Genomic DNA, 20,544 nt, shown 5'->3' on the forward strand with positions numbered 1-20,544 from the left:
TTGCCAATCTGTGATGCTCCTCTTGAGCCAGTGGTTAATGGTCATTATTAGGCCGAGCAGCAAAATCTGTTTTTTGTTTATTGCTACAATCCATGAAGTATATCCAATCAATTGTCTGTGGATGGGTCATGGCAATTTGGGAGCTAGATATTGAGTGGCCATCAGCATACAGGGGCTGTGATGGCACCTCTAGCCATGGCTGGTTTGGATAGGCATGTACCCACTAAATGTTTAAATCACGTTTTCCTTAAGAATCAACTCTGATCAGGAGCCAAGTCAAGAGATGTGTTTGAATTGGCCATTTTCCATTTAGTTTAGAGTTGTTGCTCAGCATATGGGGTGAGCCATGTGGTTAAGCAGTGATGGGTTCATCATATGCAGTGAGCTGTTGCAGTAACACTTGCAATTCAGGCTGGGGCAAGAGTTAATTTGGATTTCTGGAAATAAGTCCTCCTAATTTAAAAACAAATTAAGTACAAAAATTGATCACAGTGCAAAACTAGTATAAAAATGCCTGTGAGGTGAATGGTGTGGCTCCAAACAGGTCTCTCAGAAATCCCAGGGAACGCTGAAAGCAAAGGGAGTGAGTCATAAGCACATGAGCTGAAAGAAGCTGAAGACAAAATCATGCATCTCTGCTTAATTCCATCACATGATGAGTCCCGGGGCCCTTCATTTAATCGGAGAGCAGAGCGGCGGAGAGCCTTCAGTCTCACCTCGCAGCGGGGACCGCAGGAGTTTCGGTGCTCCGGCTCCGGCCACGCTGCTCCCCGGCAGGTGCTGAGCCAGCGCAGGCTCTCCAGAACCATGAGCCTCCACCCCCTCGGACTGCTGCTCCTGGCCCAAGCGGTGCTGGGCACTGCCGCCACACGTGAGTGCTGCCCTTGCCCTGCCCTCCCTGCCTCCCGTGTCCCGTGTCCCGTGTCCCCAGCCAGCGCAGGAAAAGTGCTGCTCCTGTGGTGGTTGCTGGAGCCGTGCCTGCGACCCAGTAGGCAACAGGGTTCCACCCCAGGGTTGCCTGGCTCTGGGTAGAAAAGCTGCCTGAGCTGGAGAAATGTGCTGAGGACTGCTCAGTAATCTGCTCTACAAGTACGTGGAGCTGTCTGGAGCTAAACCTTGGCTCTAGACAGCAAATTCTTAGCAATACTTCCCCAGTTCAAGTATGGCTAAAATGGCAGATGCAGAATGGACTTTGCACAATTGGCTTGGCTCGGCTGTGGCTGGGAGTGGCCAGCTCAGAAACAGCGCTCCCCACTGGGACACTCAGACCTATGGATCCCCAACCTCAAGGAGCCCAGTTAAGGAATTAGATCTGCAAGCCACAGTGGGCAGGGAGTGGGATGATCTGCTTCTTTCCAGGCTCCCAATTTGACTCAAGTCTTAGGATGACCCCCTGAGCTCAGGGCTGCGAACGTAGAAATGGGATTTTAAGCTCAAATTTCAGAATGTACAGCATGGAAATTGAAAGCCTTAAAAGCTGAAGTCCCTCTGAGCATTCATCCAGCCTTGTACCTGCCTCCAATGGAGAATAGTACTGGATGTATAACTGGGCAGGTCAGGACACTTTCCCAGCTTTTGATGATTTATAGAATTACCTCTGTCAGATGCAGAGTCATTGTATTTAACAGTTTTTACTAGACTTCTTCCATCTGTTCATGCATTTGGGTTTTCATTGCAACACGTGTAAATTTTTGGGACACACTACATCCTGCCAGCAAAAAATTTCACACCTTAATTGTATCTTATGTGAAGAAGTACCTTTCATGTGCTTAGAACCTGTAACCTGCTGGTTTTATTTGATTCTCCTTAACTTTTATACTTTCAGGTTCTTTCTCCATGCTGTTCATGATTCTGTTTTTATATTCTCCTCCGTCACCTCTTCTCCAGGCTTCGAGACACAGTGTATTTAGCTGTTCCTCACATGGAAACAATTCTACCCCTTTGTAGCGTCCTCGCCACCTCTCTCTGTATTTTTTTAGTTCTTTTTAGTGATTGAGCTGCAGAGAACAGAGCATACAGTACTCAAGACATGGTATTATAAAATGCTGTAATGATGTTCTCATCTTTGTTCTCTATCTAGCCTTTTCCTAGGTTTTCAACTACCAATGAGTACTGCATTTAAAACTGTAAAGCTGCAAGATCCCGTTTCTGAGTTTAGAGCTAGTTTAGAGCCCCTCATTCTCAAAGTAAGGTTACATTTAACTCTGTTGAATTTCATACAGTTTTATTCTTGACTCATTGAGTTTCACACAGTCCTCCCCTCTATTACTTTAATTCAGTCTTCAGCAGATTCAAGAACTTCACTGTTTACCTGTTTTCCAGATTATGAAAATTTTAAATTATTTTAACAACGGAGAAAACTGGGCACTTATTAATAAGTTTTTTTTAAAAATATCCTAACCAATCATTTATTCATGTAAAATCCTTCATTCTTATCCCACGGTAACTTAACTGCTTTATGTTCCTTTAGCAAGGGACCTCACCAAGTGCTGTCTGGAACTCAAGCAGACTGTAACAAGCAGGTCAGCCTTGTTCCCATGCTCTCTGTCTGCCTTGCAAAACTCAGAATATGTTTGTGAGCAATGCACTCCTTTTATGGCAAATCATATTAATGCACTGTACCTACTTACTCTGTTCTTCACTGCTGTTCCTACCAACTTCTCCAACTTGAGCCCCAAAGGGTTTTTTTTTAATCCTCTAAATCTTCCCTGGAAGTGTTTTTAAAAACTGTCATCACATTTGCCAATTTTTGTTTCTCAGTCACTGAAGCAGTGTTAAGCAAGATGTTACATGCTATGGTTAATAGCTCATTTATTTCACTCTTGAATAACTTCCATACTTGGACCATCCTATCTAGACAACTTTGTCATTTTGTTGATTTGTTCTATAATTGGGGTTTTTGTGCCAACACTTCATTTTGAGAGATATTCTCCGTCATTTAAAAAAAAAAAATTCTATCACAGAAACCCCCTATGTTCTTCCTTTGTGAATGAAAATATAAACCAGTTGACCTACTTGACTTGTGTGCTACCCCCTTACCTTCCCTGAATGCTTCTTTTGCATCTACATTATCTTTTGGCCCTATACTTCCTGGCAAGCTTTCCAACTTAGTTTATATTTGAGGAGAAAAAATTAAATTGTCGTTTTTATGGTTTCGCAACTTGTTCCTCAAATTCTTTTTTGTCCTGCTTTATTATGTTTCTATACATAACTTCAGAAAGTTTATGTTACAGTCTGGTGCCATTCCATCAGCCTTTTTACTTCTAATACACTATTATCCTCTTTAGCTGGGTCATCTTTCTATTTCTGCCATCCTAACACTGCCTCTCATTGTCTCTTTCATGGCTAATACACTTTCACAGGAAATACTGAACTTGTCTTTGCTACATTTTTCACCAAAATGAAAGCCAGAATGAGAAAGAAGAAAGTCAGTCGAAGTATAAGATCTTTTCCCCTATGATCACCTCACCAAAACTATTACAGGAATCTGTTCCTTGGAGCATAACATTATTCTGTCTATTTTGAACTGAATTGCTCAAATTTTGGTTATGACCAACATCTGTTCTTGAGTGGTTTTCATTGTTAAAAAAGAAATACATTAAAGCTTTTTGTTCCTTTAAATTCACCAACTGAAAATCTTCAGTTCCATGTGTTAGAGAAACCAGTGCAGAAGTCTTTCCTCATCTGAAAAACCATCTTTGTCTTGTCCCGAAGCTTGTGAAACGTTTTATATTTGACTGAAATAAACAAAGCATATCAGAGAGGCAAAGAAATACCTAAGTAGCTTGTGACTTAGAAGCAGTGACAACAGATACTACTGGACTAGAAAATGAATTCTGAATTCAAGGATTGCTAATAAAAACTCAAAAGCATTTATAAAATTAAAAGTGCTCCAGCTGTTTTTTATAAATTGAACATTTGGGAAAAAAACAATGATTGAAAAGTTTTGATCTGACAAAAATCAAAACATTTTTATTCATTAAATATTTTTTAGATAAAATCAAGGGGAATGGGAAAAATAAACTACAAAAATTATGTAGCCATTTACCTTTGAAGGAGATATTGATTTAATTATACCTAAAGCGTAATTGAACTTGCTAAGCCTTTGTGAAGTACTTTTATAGTTGCTAATTTGTTTTTCTCCTGAGCAAAGTTTCTGAAAGACAACATTACCAAACTCTTCTTCTGACCAAGACTCAAAACAATAGAGCATGTGATACGGGTCATTAAGTAAATACCAGTCAAAATGTTGTGCTTGCTCACATCAAAATATATTAAATCTGCAGGAAAGACTTGATTCAAGTGATTTAAGTGAGACTGCAGGGAGTTCTTGGAGGGCAAAAGACTGTGGGAGATTGTGTCTCTGAGCACAAAATCTGTTCTTTTCCTCAAACGATTCAGTCCTCAAGACTGGGGAGAGAGCTACCAGCATCAGCTCAGAGTTGAGACAGGACTGGCCAAGGGATGATCTTCCTGCCCAGCAGAAATCTCACTGGGCAATAAAACACCAAGAGAAAGCAGCTCCTGCCTCTTCTTCTGAGCTGTTCCTCTGATTCTCTCTTGCGGTAAAATTAGGAGCCACCCACCTCTAAAGACTGTGCTTAAACTGGCCACACCTGCTCTGTGTCTTTTCCAAAGCTTGGAGAAATTCCAACACAACCAGTTAGGTTACAGCATACAGGACAATTCTTGCCCTTCTCAAAGGTCTCTGCATTTTCCTTGAAGTCATCCAGAACTTTGTGCACTTGGGTATAAATGTCAGTAGCATTCTGCACCAGCTGTACCTTTACAATAAAGCCAGGGAAAGCAGAAATCCTAACTCCCTTAACGTTGTGACAGAATGGCACACCTAGCAGTTACCTATCTGATTAACATGGCAGAGCTCTTTAAAGCCTCCAGGCTGTCATGGAACTGTGCCCATGAGACCTCTTATTAACATATTTTTATGGCATCCTACTGTGGCCAACGTGTTCCTACAGGTTACTTGGATATTTACGTTGCTTTCTACTACATGTCCTTTGTGACAGAAAGAGGCATCCTAGAAGCCTGGGAAAAGTAATATGAGAAGAAAGAGGTTCTTGAAGTTATTTAATATCTGAGCCATTTTTAAATAAAAGGCATGAAGCTAATATGTTATTGTTGTTATATTATAAACACATTGAATTTACTATTCAGCTCTAAATTTCCTTTTCTGGAAATACCAGCTTCTGTTATAATTGGTTCCACCCCTCCCACCCAAACCACCAGCCAACTCACCAAAGGAGCTGCACTGGGTCAAAACTAATTCCTGGCACAACTTCCACTAGAGCACAACTCAGACACAGAATGAATTTATCCCGTTAGCCTTTTACTTGTAGATTTATTACCAGGCAAAGCAGTCAGAAATCAAGCAACCTCTGTGCAGAGAGCCTGACTGCTGCAGGGTTATGTAAATTCTTGCAAACCATTGCTCTGATATGGTCGAAAACATTATAAACATTTTTATTCTTTGTCTGGGAAGTTTGCAATACTGCCAGTAGAAAAAAATGTCAGTCTGACAGTGGTGGAATTGTCTTTATGTTGATTATAGTTGATGTAAGTGTTTATAGCTGCAATGATAAAATTCTGTAATTTTCTACTGGTGGGAAGCTTTCTACCAGGACATGATTAAAGTTCAGCACAAGAGGAATGTTTTTATAGAGTTGTAGGGAAAATTGCATTACATTTACACTGATGTTTGGTTTTCTCTCTAGGGTTTCAAGATGTGTTCAGCCAGGGAAACACTTCTCCTGTCACATCCTACAAGAAGATACAAGGCTGGTCTAGCGATCAAAATAAATGGAATGAGAAACTTTATCCTTTCTGGCAAGAAGGAGATCCCAGATGGAAGGACTGCTGGAAAGGTGATAGCATGAACACATTCCAAAGACACTTGAAAAACTGGCCAGAAAATCCACCACAGTACAGAGTGCAGGTGGTATAGTGCATTTTCATAGGGACAATATCCACTACTGCACAGAACGGCGAGTTAGAGATGATTGGGTCTGATACCATTCCCAGTGGGTTGTCTGAGGAAGCAGAACAGTGAGTTATTACATAAAATGATTTCCCATTATGACTAATCTCAGACATTAATACTTATCAAAAGTATTGATGGTCAGGGCCCCAGTACAATCCATTATGTGAAATATAATGTCCCTGGAGGACAGGCAGCTTCAACTGCTACCTCAGTAGGGCATGTGGGCTTCAGATTGACAGCTTCAGCAAAGACCATGTTTATTGTCACCTGGTCTGAGCTGAGGGCCAATGACTATCCCTGGGGAGAAGCAAAAATGTTCTCCTTTGAAATATATTGACCCCCACAGGTAGAACACTACATTCTTAGCTCTAGGAAGAAAATTAATGGCAGACCAGTAAGTGATTTGGGGGGGGTATATGCTGAGTCCCTCTGATTGTTTGAAGCTGGGGTTTTGATATGAGCACGAAAGCCCTCAGAGTAATCAATACAGCGTTTCTAATGTAAACAGCGCACAGTTGATGGTAGCATCTGCTCCAGCGCACCCTTTACTGCAACAAAGACTAATTTTCTTTGCTACAGGCGGAAGGGTGACAGCCAAATTGGACAGTGACAGCCCAGCACTGGTAGGATCCAACGTGACCTTTGTTGTGACTCTCCAGCTTCCCAGGTGCCAGACAGAAGATAATGATGGCAACATAGTGTACAGGAGAAACTGCACCCGGGGTAGGTAATGGCAATTTCCCTGCACCACTCTCACATCTGCCTGGTGCATGTGTCACTGAGCTTTGAAAGCGTCACAGGCACACCCAATGGACAGCAGCCGTGCTGGATTTAACTGATAACTGATGATAACTGATAACTGATAACTGATAACTGATAACTGATGATAACTGATAACTGATAACTGATAACAACACTCACCTGTGCATACCCAGGCTGCGCCACACCAGTTTCTTTCCTAAGAAGATCACTGTGGTATTTTCAGTGCTCTGCCCCACTGTTTATACACTGACCAGCTAATTTGAGACTGGCCATCATTATGAAGTTGCCTTCACAAAACAGTCACATAATCTGACTTCCCAACAGAACTGTTACTGCTTTTCAGCTCAGGCACAATGCTGCAGTCACATTGTTTCCTTTCAAACTTATAAAGCTGTCAATTTATAAAACTGAGTGGCTTTCTTAATTATAAATTGTAGAATTCAGTAACCATATCTGCACAAAAGAGTAAATCTCCCATTTCCACATTTTAGGAACTAAAAAACAAACAAATAAATATTTAAAAATCAAGCAGTATTTTCCTCAGAAAATCACCCTTTTTCATCTTATTTATTACTACATGGAGAAAAAAAAACTATCATCATTCCGGTGTTTTAAGCTCCTGGATCTAGAATACCACATGCTGTTGTATCTTTCACCCTCTGAATGCATAAATGTTCAACAAATTTTTTTACTGATCAAAGTAATTTTCATTTCAAGGCATATCAGCAAGTTTTTTGTCAGCCTAAGTTCCAGTTAACTGTCTGGTATTTTGTTAGCAGCTTATATCCATAGTCTACTTAATATCTGCTGTGCTGTTTGGGGGAGGAAGCTTCCTACTTACTATTCAGAAAATGACAGAAATTCATGTCTAAGTTATTTAAAGGTGCCATAGAAAACTTTTCTGACAAAACAAAGTCACTTCCTTACAGTGCTTTCACAGTCACTCTTTGTACTTAAAATTTTACATTCTGCCTGACAAATATTTCGGTAGCCCTGCTATCCTTGGCAAAACAGTAGCATCCTGTGTAGTCAAAGCAAGTTTTTGGGCACGCTCTTCAAAATTGTGTCTGGCCCATGAGACAGTAAGGTTTTTTTAAAACTTCTTAATAAAATAGCACCAAGACAGAATCATTTTGTGTTTGCATTAAAAACCAAACAAAGCACAACTTCAGAAAAAAAGAATTAACGTCAGTCTAAAAATACCCCACTTCGCCTGTTGTTTAAATGCAGTAACTGCCATAACCTGCGGTGCTTGCCTCCTGTTTCCTGACTCTCTGCACATTTCTCAGTTGACCAGAGCATGTCCTATTTCTATCCTTAGATCCTCCAGGTTCCATGGATCAGCAATTCTATGTCTACAACTGGACTGAACGGACTGACAACTGTGGCTGGGAAAACTGCACAAGCAACCACAGCCATAATGTTTTCCCAGATGGACGTCCCTTCCCTCATCACCCTGGCTGGGGGAGAAGGAACTTTGTCTATGTGTTTCACACTTTTGGTTAGTACTGCAATCCATGCCTTGGTTGGGGTGATGCTGCAAACCTTATATTCCCTTTGTACACAACTCATTTGTCAAGTATGCTCTACTAAAAGTGCTTTAAAAATGCACTTTTCCACATTCTTGAGTGGAAATACTGAATTAATTCCCCACTTTTCCAGAGGCCATCAGGTGCTTGATATAGAAATCACAGATTACCAGAAGATTCTCTTTAAACCTGCATTCACAATACTACCACTGAAGAAAATAACTTTCCTTTCAGTAGTACTCAAGATCTTTTTCTAGGAAAACAGAGAGTCTAAGCAGGTCAGTCAGAAGATTTATTGACAGTTCACTGCCAGTTAATACTTTAAGATTTAAGAGAGAACACAGTGCTGTGTATCACCAGTTCAACAGTGCAGCACTTCTTGTCTCTAGGGAGGTGAGAACTGCCACTAGCTGTGCTGCTGCTCTGGACACAGATGCTGGTTTTCAGTGTTTCCTGCTCCTGAGTATGTAATGGTTGGGCTATTCCTGCCATTGGCTACGTACTAAATCTTAGTACCTTCAGTCCGCCTGGCTAAATCAGTATTATTGTCAGTATCGGTATGAGCAATAATAATAATATTCCAAATTTTATGCAGAGGTGATACTATTTACCTACCTCAGTTAGCTGTTAAAAAGACAAATAATCTAATATATAAAAATAGCTTTACAGTATGAAGCAAGAGGTATTGTATCTTCTGGCTACACTGAAAGCAAACACAAGATCACTTAAAATGCCTCACACCATCCACTACATAATCTTAATGACTTAATGTAAGTGTTTCAGAAAGATGTAGATGTCTTGGCAGTTTTTTCTTGGATTGGTGAAATCTGGGACATCTTTTTGACAACTTTGGAAAATCGGAATTTATGTGAGTAAACACATTGTGAAAGTATCCAGTCCTTCCGTAACACCTGTCAGATAATTGGAAGACATTTCTAAACTACTAACTTTGATTTTGACAACCTGAGATTCTCAGAGACTTTGCCTCTCATACAACAACTTGTAGCAAGGCTGAGGGGGAAAATGTTAAGTTTGTGTTCTGTTTCAGGTCAGTATTACCAAACAACGGGACGATCTTCAGCAAAGGTTTCAGTCAACACAGCAAATATCACTCTTGGTGAACACAGGATGGCGGTGTCCATTTACAGGAGAGGCTACTCGGGATTCGTGCCGATTGTGAGAGCAAAAACTGTCTACTTGGTAACAGGTGAGCGTGCTGGAACCGACTGCAATGAAATGCTGGGGGTAGTTGCTGCTTAGCTGTTAAAAAAATTCAGCACATGCATCATGAGAAGAAGACATTGGCCTGAGAAAGGTTTTTAGCAAGAAAGTGGAATCTCTGGTAAATTGCCCTGAGTAGCTCAAGTAACCTTTTTGTCTAGCTCCGCAGTGACCCCTTTACTTTGTAATGGGAAACGATTTACGAGAGAGATAATGCAATCTTCCACAGATGTCTGTGATTCCTCTTTGTTCCCATATTTTTCTGGCTGTTTCCTACTGACATTCACTCCTCAGATCATAAATCAAATTTAAGTAGAAACCTGTGTTAAAGATACCATATTTACATCTCACTTTCTGGCTGTTGCTGTTCAGGGGCTTTGGATCTTCTTATTGTTTGCAGCCAGGTACCCCTGCTTTATTTATTTACCTCTTTTCCCCCTCCCTCCAGACAAAATTCCAATATTTGTGAGCATGTTCCAAAAACATGACCGCAACATCTCAGACTCCATTTTCATCAAAGACTCACCAATCACATTTGATGTGAAGATCCATGATCCCAGCTACTATCTGAATAACTCTGCCATCTCCTACAAGTGGAACTTCGGAGATGGAAGTGGCTTATTTGTACCCAGCGGTTCTAGTACATCTCACACCTACACTCTGCAAGGAAACTTCACTCTGAATTTAACTGTCCAAGCCATTATACCTGTACCTTGCAAGCCAGTAACACCCACTGCACCACCACCCACCTCAGCAGGTAAGCATTTATCAAACAGCACTGGCATTAGGAGCTAAGCTGAAACTCTATATTCTGATGTTTCAAGTTAATATCTTTACTAGTTTTACTGTCATCATGAAAGAGCTGCAAGCCTCTGGAAACCCTCTATAAAGTTGGCTTAGAGACAGAATCAATAAGCATAAACTCTTCTAGGATTCTATGGTAGGAATCACTTACACATTTAACTCCTTATGCATCCAGTTCTACCACCACACTTACAGCATACAAAGATCTTCAGGTAAAAATAAATGTAAGTTTGTATTATCTCTGCCACACCTGGTCAGATTTTAGCCTTGTCTACTCTGGGACATCTTCTGAGGTAAGATGTAAATTTCAAGTGAGAAAAAGGAATTTCAGAACACTCTTACAGCAAGTTCCTTTCTGGATTGCCTTAACTTCCATCAAAAATTAATGAGATTGGATTGAACTAGAAAAATCTAGTCATATTCAAAAATAGGGATTTCCAAATGGCATTAACCCAGAACAGCTTTTCTGCTTTAAATTTATTGACTAACATATTTCAGAATAACTTCTATTATGTTCAGCACTGGTTTATCATCTCGGAGGGTTTTAAGGTTTGCAGAAGGCCTGCAGTTTCAGCCATAATACTACTACTGTGAAATTGTAAATGCGGCTATATTTTCCAAATTTCATATTTTTAATATGTGCTCTTACCAAAATATGGAGCGAGAATGAAAAATGAAAGGAAAGATATAATATTCACCACTTCCCCTCTTCATTTTTCCACTAGCTGTAATGTAGAGCAGTGGGAAAATACCCAGCTTTTTAAAATGCATTTTAAATGTTTTAGTGGCCTTTGGATTTCTTATACAATTGATTTGGGGATTTTAAAGAAGTGTTTAATTGTATTACACCTTGTAGTCTCCCTTTTAATTCACAGAGATGGGTGACTAGCCAGGTGGCTTTTGGAGTAAGGCTCCCCAGGCCACTCCAGGGTTCTAAAGCTGGGCACATGTGGTTTTTTCGGGATTATTGCCATGAGCTCATAACACAGATACATACATGACTGCACAGCTGCAAACCAAAGTCACTGGCATCCTATGGAATGAAGGCACTTGGAATGAGTGGCTGTGTTCAGAATTCCTAAGCAGAGCTTGTCCTAAAGTTGCATATCTACTTCTTCTCTCTCGAACAGTTACAACTGGGCCATCTTCTGATTCTGACTCTTCTTCCACTGTTGAGTCTGTGGAGGATAATCCTGATGGAGGTTGCCATATTTACAGAAATGGGTACTATGGAAGTAGCATTGATGTCGTAGGTAAGGATGTGGGTCAACACCTGAACAGAGGAATGATGTTAACAATGAGCAACAATGTATGGTAGAAATAATGTTTATTTAGACACATTTTTATGAATTACACGAGGTCCACAAAAAGATCCTTCTCATGGACATAGCTGAGAGTTTTAAGGATTAATGTACAGACATCTAACTGGCTGACTTTGGTTTCTGCCTGCACTCTGACAGGGGCTAGTTGCAGAGGTTATGAGCCCTCCCTTTCGGGCATGTGAGGCTGGACCTTGGTCTGGATGCCTGCTGATGGCTGACCCCATGTGCTGATGGGGATGTGCATTGTGTCACTCCTTTCTGCATCACCAGTTTCTGAACATGCCACAGCAGGAGCACATGGGCTGGGGAGGAGGTTTACATAAGGTTGAACTGACTTCTGAATGCAGACAAATCTCATGTAGTGGGAAGTGACTTAGCAAAATAAAGAAGGAAATAACAATAACGAGGAAAAAGAAGGCAGACAAGAAAGGAGCAGCCTCACAGGGAAAGCACTGGAAAATTTCTCAGCTTTCAAAACCTTCAAGAGGAGTACTAAGGGAGGGAGGAGGTTATGGAAAACAAGACCTGAGCATCAGCCAAGCACTTGAGGTTCAGTACACATAGACTTCAAAGCCTGTCATGTTGCAGTTGACATGTGTTTCCTCTCCCAGAGGGAATCCTTGAGGTAAATATTATTCAGATGACAAGCATCCAGACGACAGAAAGTCAAGCTGAAAACTCACTGGTTGACTTTGTTGTTACCTGTCAAGGGAGGTAAGTTGTGAATGAAGCTGTCAATCTTCCTTGTTAGAAACTAATTAGCTGCTGGAATGACGTATGTACTTAGACGCAGATGTATGAACAAAATTTGGGAACTGCAGTGTTTCTATTTCTTGACGAGAACTAAAGATAATGCAAGTCTCATTTTTCAACTATGCCAATAGAGGCTACTGCCAGGGACTTAGGATTCAGAGCAAACATTCCATCTCAGTAAAAATAAGGAACTGATTGTGGGAAGAAACAATTTATAGTCTCCTGGCCAAGACAAGATTTCAGCACTTAGAGTAAAATGGCAAGCAGTTCACTGAAATTGTAAGGAAATCCTTTCTTTTTGGCCATGAGTTTTTGACACTTGGAGTAAATGGGTGAGTCCAAGCAACTTCTTGGATGCAAAAACATTGGACTAATATTCCTAGATCTTAGAAGGTTGGACTTGAGAGAAATAAGATGTACCAGAAACACCACGGTAATACAACTGGAATACAATTAACCTCTCTTAAGGGAGTGTTTTCTTTTCCAGCACATGATACTGCTTAAAAAAATCTGCATCCTTTTCTTAAAGATGTGTTTTAAAGATAATAGACTTTATAAGTTGATTTGATGCAGGTAATCCTGTGATCACCATAAAATGTTAAATGATAAGCAAAACAAGAAGATAATTATACAGACTGTATACATGCAATCTATATAAAATCCACATGTACATAAATAAATGTATAGGCAGGCAAAAAATACATATAGTATAAATAAAACAAGCTCAAATCACTACAGTGCCACCGATTTCAACAGGCACCAGCATAAAACTGGTGCACCAGTGCAATGAGTCTATGAACGGGGCTAACTGGGCTGGCAGGACTCCACAGATGCAATGTGCTCTCTCTCCCCATGCCAGTCTCCCCACAGATGTCTGCACAGTAGTTTCTGACCCCACGTGCCAGGTGTCCAAGCGCATGGTATGTGACCCCATCGTCGTCACGGATGAATGTTTACTCACCATCAGGAGAGCTTTTGAGGAACCTGGGACATACTGTATAAACATCACCCTGGGTGATGACACAAGTCAAGCCCTTGCCAGCGCCCTGATTTCTGTAAATGGAGGTGAGTCCACAAAGAGCAGATGTGAGTCCTTGGTGAAAAGCTTTTCCCTGTGGTCATTTCCCTGCAGGGGGAAAGAGCACAGGATACAAAGGGGGGTTCTTATTTATGCCTGGAAACTTCAGCTGAGACTGCACCAGCTTGTCTAAGAGTCCATGCAAAGATAAAATGATGATTCCCTGGGGGAATTCTAGCTGTTAGACCTTGGTTTGACTTCTGTTTACAATCCAATGAGTACAGTAATTATAGTATTCAGTATCATAAAATATGAACAGTTCTTAAGCCATAATGTAATTTTCCACAAAAAAATGATGGGCAGAAAAGCAGGTGGGAACATTCCAGCCAGCCCACTCCACACATGGAAAGACAGCAGAAACAGAGGGGAATTCAGCTCACTTGAAACAGAATCAAAGTCTGCAGCACAGGTGGCTGCCCTGGGCCCTCTTTACTGCCCATGGGCCTTGACATGGTTTCTAATTCTACATGAGGATAAGATGAATCATGTTCTGGAATGATCTGTATAGCTAGTGACTACAGAGTCTGCCCAGGGTAATTGTTTCCAAAGAGGGGCTTTATTTTTAGTTGGATAAGTACCACTGTGTCTATCTCATAGCTATCAAAGCAGTCTTTGACAGAATCAGCTATTAAACTCAGCCTCAGTCAGAAGTCTAAAAGATCATGTTGCCTCTCTGCTCCCACTTCATTGCCCTCTTGACTTCCTATTACCAGTATCCTAGTGACTCCTCCGAACTCTCTAATTACTGTCAGCCAAGCAACTGACCCGTTGGAGTCATCTTCCATAGGATTTTTGGATGGTTTTATTTAATCTAGGTGTACGTTCATCTGTACTGAAATCAGTTCATTATGAATAAGGCACAATGCCTGACCTGTAAGTACATTCTGGCTCCTTAAGGCTCCTAAGCCTGCAGAAGGGTTTTTCTCAACTGTATTCAGAGACTAGCTTTAGCCCAATAAGGCTGGTCTGTCTAGGTCTCCCCCAGAGGGCAAAGCTGAGTTGTACTTTGGGGCTTCTGCTATAATCAAAACAGAATTAGGATCTAAGAGAGGATTCTGCTTTAAGTCACCTTCTAGATGAGCCAATCTAATTTTGTCAAACAGTTGTCCTATAGCCATTGTAAACATTTGCCCAGCATAACAAATGGCAAGGATTAAATTGGCTTCATCTTGTGGGGTGCCAACAGGGCCCTTCATTCCCCTCCATGCTGGAAGGGTAAGCCATGTGTCTGAGGAGCAGGACTCATATGAGAAAACTAGCAAAGCACAACTCACACTCTGGTGGAATAAGAATTATACGGATTACGATGTGAAAGCACCACCTCCTGCCAGTCACTCATCTCCAATGCTTAGCATATTAGAGTTACTAACTGTGCTTCAACTTGTACAGCAATAAGTAAAAATTACATTTTCTTTGGAAAGTCTACATTGCTGTAAAATAGAGGCTAACTTGTGATCAATCTACTTTCTGAACTGTAGCAACATCATCTGGAACAACAGAAGGTGTCTTTATCTTCCTTGGCTTGTTGGCAGTGTTTGCTACCATCGGGGCAATTGTCCTTTACAAGTAAGTTGCTAGTTTCTATGATTAAAAACAGTTCAAAGAACTGTCAAAATATTATTTAAATTAACAAACAGAACAATTTAAATCTGCTTTAGCTACATTTTTGTTTCTTTACTATTGCAGCTCACAAATATTCTGGCAAACATTCAAGAAAATGAGATTACTGGTTTAGGCCACAAAACCATTGGAAAGCATGCAGTTAGGGACTTGCAGAAAAAAAAATTACATCCTGTGCCCATCAGCACAAACAGTAATACTAGCAGGCCTAGGAACTTCATATAAGCAGAAAGCAAACTCAAACTGCATGATATGCAGTGAAACCAAACAAATTCTTCATCAAATAATTGGTGAATAAATTCTTTGGGGCAAAGGTGCAGAGCATGCAGGCCAGTAGTTAACAGAAGCACGTTGCTGCATTATTAGTTTGGAAGTTTCTCATGAGACTTTGCGACTGCATGAAGATTCCTGAGCCAAGTGTGTGCTCACCCTCCCCAGTGAGTGGTGAGAAACACACACTTCATGGAGCAGCAGTATTCCAGTACTCCTCTCCCTAACCAGGCCCCTGTCACCACTACTGACCTAAGGCTGCCAGACATTAGATGGGACTGAACAGGGAGGAGGAGAGAGAATGCATGGTAAACACGTGATTAGTGCTTTTCTGCACTGGTCACATGCTAAATGTGGGCCCTTCTTTAAAAATCTTTCAGCAACTAACTATGCACATTCCTTGCAGGAGATACAAGCAATACAAGCCTATTGAGAGGAGTGCAGAACAAGCAGAGAAGCAGGAGGGATTCACTGCTTACTTCAGCACTTTCAAAGCCATTTTCTCCCCTAATAGCACTGAGAGAAATCCTCTGCTGAAGAGTAAACCAGGCATTGTTTAAACGTTTAGTGTAACACTAAATATTAGATTAAGTACAGGACTTGTATCTGAACTGTACTTTAATGGGGCTTTCTTGCTGTTATAAAAAAAACCCCAGGGAGTAAGGTGAAAGCACATATAGATGGGATGGTAACTTTTGGGGCTTGGTGCAATTAGCAACATTAAAGTAGTCCTTTGTAGAAAAACAAGGAGGTAGTTTTAAGCACTTGCTGTTCTTGCTTGTGATGTAGGATACACACTTCTGAATTACTAATACCCCCCAACCCCGCATCCTTATCTGGCTTTTCTTACTTCTAGGTTAACAACCTGCAAAATTAATCACATCCATAATCTGGAAGGGGGAGAAAAAAAAGGTTAATTAAAAAAAAAAAAAAAAAAAAAGCCAAAAACCTCCAGCAACCAACCAACTTGTAAACACTTAGTTTTTATTGCTGCTTACTGCCTTAGCAGGATTCATGTCTTTGCTGTAAAGAGAGACATGGGGGGCAGGCACGTGTTATGTCTGTGGAATGAAACGTGCCATGGCCTTCTCCCAGGCATTGGCATTGAACTGCTGCCACTGTTACACTGTTCAGGAGGTCTCAGCACAGACTTGCCCCAGGCAGGCCAGCTCCCCACCAAGCAAACCCTAGATTCTGGGAACCACCAGAGGCACAGCCCCCCACTGTGAGTTTGGCAGCAGCCACCCTGTTTTTCAGGGTTCAATAGCATGGGTGCAGCTAATTAAATGCCAGTTGGCCTCAGGGACAGAAGACAGGGCTGGACACACTTAGCTTCCCACTGGACATGGCTAGCAGTGCATGAGTCTCACTATAAACTAGACCACAGACACCCGAGCAACAAGATGAGGCCCATTGGCTTGGCTCTTCCTGTTCAAACTTTGAGTGCCATGTAAAGTTCTGAGTTGCTGCCTTTGCCTCTTTTGCTTCCATTGGTCTTGAGACACTGGACCAGCACCACTGCTCCCAAGGGGGAAGATTGCTCCATGTCCAATGAAGGGTCAGCAGAACAAGGGATCTTGTAGGAAGGGTAGCATTCAACTGCCTTCTTCTCCTCTTCTCTTCTCTTCTCTTCTCTTCTCTTCTCTTCTCTTCTCTTCTCTTCTCTTCTCTTCTCTTCTCTTCTCTTCTCTTCTCTTCTCTTCTCTTCTCTTCTCTTTCCTTTCTGTCTTTCCTGCTGTAAAGACATATTAATTTCTGTTTGCTCCTCCATCCCTCTGACCACTAAATCAAATAAATGAAAACCCCAAGATAAGTAAAACACTCTGCTCCAGTTTCTGCTTTTACGTGACACACCTTAGAAAATGTAAACTTATTAAATCAATGTGCCTTCAATTGTCCACTCTAGCTGCAATTCTGTTAAAAGAACTCGTTCTGAGGCCTTTCACAAGTAATCTAGGCTTGTAGCCACATATGCTCATCACTCAGCATCATGGCATTTCACAGTGTGAGACCAGCACAAACTGCTGAAGGCTGGCTCACTGGATGATGAGAAAAGCAGAGCATCTTATTTGCAGAAAGATAAGAGGTTGCTAAAAAGTTTCATGGAGATGAGCAAACTGGCCAAAAATTCTTTGTAGTTCATGTTTCATAAAACTTCTGCTGTTGTTAGTAAAGGCTATAGCGAAAATGGAAGCTGGGCAAATGAACTTAACACAATCCACTTCTAAACACTGAATTCTTTTAAAATCTCGATTTCAATATAATTAGCTTACTTACCATGTCTTGAAACATCTCTGATACGTACTGTTTTCTGTTTTCCTGTGGCAATACATAATTATAAACACACTTTCTTACTGTTTTAGCAGATCTTCCAAATGCTTATCATTTGTAATCTGAATCTAATCTTCACTGCCCCTTCCCAATGTGCAGAGACCTTTCAAGGACTTAAGGATATTTTTAAAAATGCAGATTCCAACATACCTGTGAGATTAGTTCTTTAGCTCTAAAATTCAACAGCCGCTTTTCTTCTTTTGTTTCCAGGTTCGCCCAGTATTTTAATTCTTTTGTGGCTATTTTAGTTATATTATTAAAAGCAGTGTATTTGCTATTGTTCCAACTTCCTTATACGTAACATCCTATTGTCTAAGAAGTAGCATCTCAAATTATTTACTTAAACAGGAAACACATTTTCTGCAAAAATTACTGTCTAAGTGTTATGTCCTCTGTTATCAGTCAGGCAGGACTGTAATTTGTATTTGTTGCTCTAGCTTGAGGTAGGACAGGGGTTTAGTGGAAAGCTTAAGATGACTGTAATGAAGCATGAAAACATAAAATCTGTCACAGCTTAGGATCAGTGAGGATGCTCAGAGACATCTTAAGCTTTTGCATAGAAAACAGCTTTCAGGCATATGTTAAGAACTTTTTTATACTTTAACCTAGGTATTAGGAATATCTTGCACTATCTCCCTTTAAGTGTCATGTCAGAATACTACATTTTTATATTACGATTTTGCCTTTTCAGCTGTAACTTCTATTTCATACATCTTTACTTTTATACAATGGAATTCAACTGCTGCATTGACAAATAAACCATGTAATGATTTTAAGGAGTTCACTGCTTTGTCTCAGAAGAATAAACTGTGAGATAAGCAATTATTGATCATTTACCTCCACAAAACACGGGATTTGCCTTGCTCTTAGTTCACACCTGGCTCTACCACGGGTTATCAAGCTGATTTTGCAGTCTTCCTTCAAGTGTACTCAGCACCACAAACCTAAGAAGCAAGGAGGCTTTCTTAACACCCAGATGACACAATTTCAGAATAGATCAGGATACAAATGAACTTCATGTCTTTCAAAGGCAAGAACAGCTGACAAAGAACAGATTTGTGAATGTCAGCAAATGTTACAAGACAAGTTTCAGGCATTCCTTTTGGAGAAATAACATCAAGAATGACATCAAACATAAATGTACATTGTCTTCAAAGAAAGAACATCTTTTCAAACATGTCTTCAAGAGAAACTGAAACATCAGTTGGGTAGCAAGTTTGTTAAGAATTACTTTAAAAATTGAGCTGTTATTTCAAACCACTTCTTTTGTTCCTCCCCCCTTCTTTTCTTGAATATTTTTTATAGTGCACAATTAAGGCTCATCAGATGTGGCAATTTTTTCTTACCAAAAGTATTTTAAAGCTAAAACCAAGTCTAAAAAACACCAGTCTCTGACGGAATTGTAGAGGAATGAAACAAAACTTTGCAAGAGTCATCCAGCCACTGTGGCTTATTCGTACAATCACCTCCAGCCTCTTGCAGCATAGTCAACTTTTCTTTAACAGTAGAGCTTTTATCACTAGAGGTCTTTATAATTCACCCAGAATTCCATAATCCCAGATTTCATAGGTTGGAAGGGACCTCTAGAGATCATCTAGTCCAGACCCTCAGCCAAGGCAAGGTCACCTGCAGCAGATTACACAGGAGTGTGTCCAGATGGGTTTGGAAAATCTCCAGAGAGGGAGACTCCACGACCTCCCTGTGTACTCTGTTCCAGTGCTCCACCACCCTCAATATAAAGAAGTTCTTCCTCATGTTCAGGTGAAACTTCTTGGCTTTAGTTCATGGCCACTGCTCCTTGCACTGCTGCTGGGCACCACCAGAAAGAGTCTGGCACCATCCATGACTATGTCTTTTAAACCTTAATATCATTGTTTGACCATCATGCTTGGTGAGAGTGGAAAAAACATTCTGACTGGCAATTCTCCTATTTTAGTATCCCTGTAAATGTCAGGATTTCCAGGGGGAGGAGGTGGAGGGAAATATGCTTCACTCACATTAAATACAAATCCTTAAAGGTCGTAATTTCTCAACCCTTGACAACTTTCTCCATAGCAAACCAAGCATAGCAAGACTACTAACCTGTGCCCATTAACACCATGCAGGAATTACACAAACAGAAAACACACTTTCCCCATGAAAAACAGGTTTCAAACCAGGTGCAGTTTTGCCATTAGGCAAAACCATAGTCTATAAAAGGGGGCAAAAGGCTTGAGCTGGGATACGTGGTTTGGGTTTATATGGCAGTGCCCATGTAGTGTATCTGCCCTTTTCCAGCTGCCCAACAACCCAGCACAACACAGTGGTGTTTACAGAGCAGGATGGTCTTTCCTCTCAAATCCAGACACGTCAAGCTATCTTTAAAATTGATGCTTCTTCAGCTATCCTCTGGCCCACATTACCAAGCCCTGGTACCAAACAGGACGCCTTCAGGATGTATCCCACGTTAACCTGCATCTGCGTTCTGGCTGCAGAGTCCCACAGGCCGCACGCAGCTGGAAACCCAACAGATCAGTTGCACCTGGCAGGGAGGACAAGAGAGACCACAAGGCTGAGGAGCAACAGAACAAGGAGAAATGGCTTCAAATTGAAAGATAGTAGGTTGAGATACTAGGAAAAATTTCTTTACTGCGAGGGTGGCGAGGTACTGAAACAGGTTGCTCAGAGAAGTTGTGGGTGCCTCATCACTGAGAAGTGTTCAAGGCCAGGTTGGATAGGGCTCTGAGCCACCGTCTGGTGGAAGGTGTCCTCGCCCACGGCACGCAGGTCGCAAGCGGATGGCCTTTAAGGTCCCTTCCAACCCAAGCCTCCCCGTGCTTCTGCGATCCTCGAGAGGCCGCTCCCAGCCAGGCCCGC

The 20,544-nt window shown here is 41.1% G+C and overlaps 1 protein-coding gene and 1 long non-coding RNA gene across 2 annotated transcripts; one reads left to right on the plus strand and one right to left on the minus strand.

The window, feature by feature from the left end:
* Positions 1-679: 679 nt before the first annotated feature.
* GPNMB (glycoprotein nmb) lies at positions 680-18,464 on the plus strand. The gene is made up of 11 exons (XM_014893557.2): positions 680-871; positions 5,733-5,882; positions 6,578-6,721; positions 8,082-8,261; positions 9,338-9,496; positions 9,959-10,267; positions 11,445-11,567; positions 12,248-12,350; positions 13,249-13,454; positions 14,946-15,033; positions 15,764-18,464. Exons 1-11 carry the CDS (start codon positions 808-810, stop codon positions 15,915-15,917), a joined length of 1,680 nt encoding a protein of 559 aa, XP_014749043.2. The 5' UTR covers positions 680-807; the 3' UTR covers positions 15,918-18,464.
* LOC148225136 (uncharacterized) lies at positions 16,990-20,451 on the minus strand. The gene is made up of 4 exons (XR_015802997.1): positions 20,318-20,451; positions 20,140-20,209; positions 18,526-18,632; positions 16,990-17,092 (listed from the first exon to the last, which is right to left on the minus strand). It is a non-coding gene; the product is annotated as an uncharacterized LOC148225136 (long non-coding RNA).
* Between the last annotated feature and the right edge of the window lie 93 nt (positions 20,452-20,544).

This window comes from Sturnus vulgaris, chromosome 1 (assembly GCF_052056855.1).
Source record: "Sturnus vulgaris isolate bStuVul1 chromosome 1, bStuVul1.hap1, whole genome shotgun sequence".
Taxonomy (NCBI): domain Eukaryota; kingdom Metazoa; phylum Chordata; class Aves; order Passeriformes; family Sturnidae; genus Sturnus; species Sturnus vulgaris.

Bases quoted from the DNA above. Each gene is read 5' to 3' on its own strand.
- GPNMB (XM_014893557.2), top strand. From the start codon at position 808: ATGAGCCTCCACCCCCTCGGACTGCTGCTCCTGGCCCAAGCGGTGCTG. The intron at 6,722-8,081 runs GTAGGTAATGGC...TTCTATCCTTAG, and splicing joins CAGGAGAAACTGCACCCGGG to ATCCTCCAGGTTCCATGGAT. The intron at 8,262-9,337 runs GTTAGTACTGCA...GTTCTGTTTCAG, and splicing joins CTATGTGTTTCACACTTTTG to GTCAGTATTACCAAACAACG.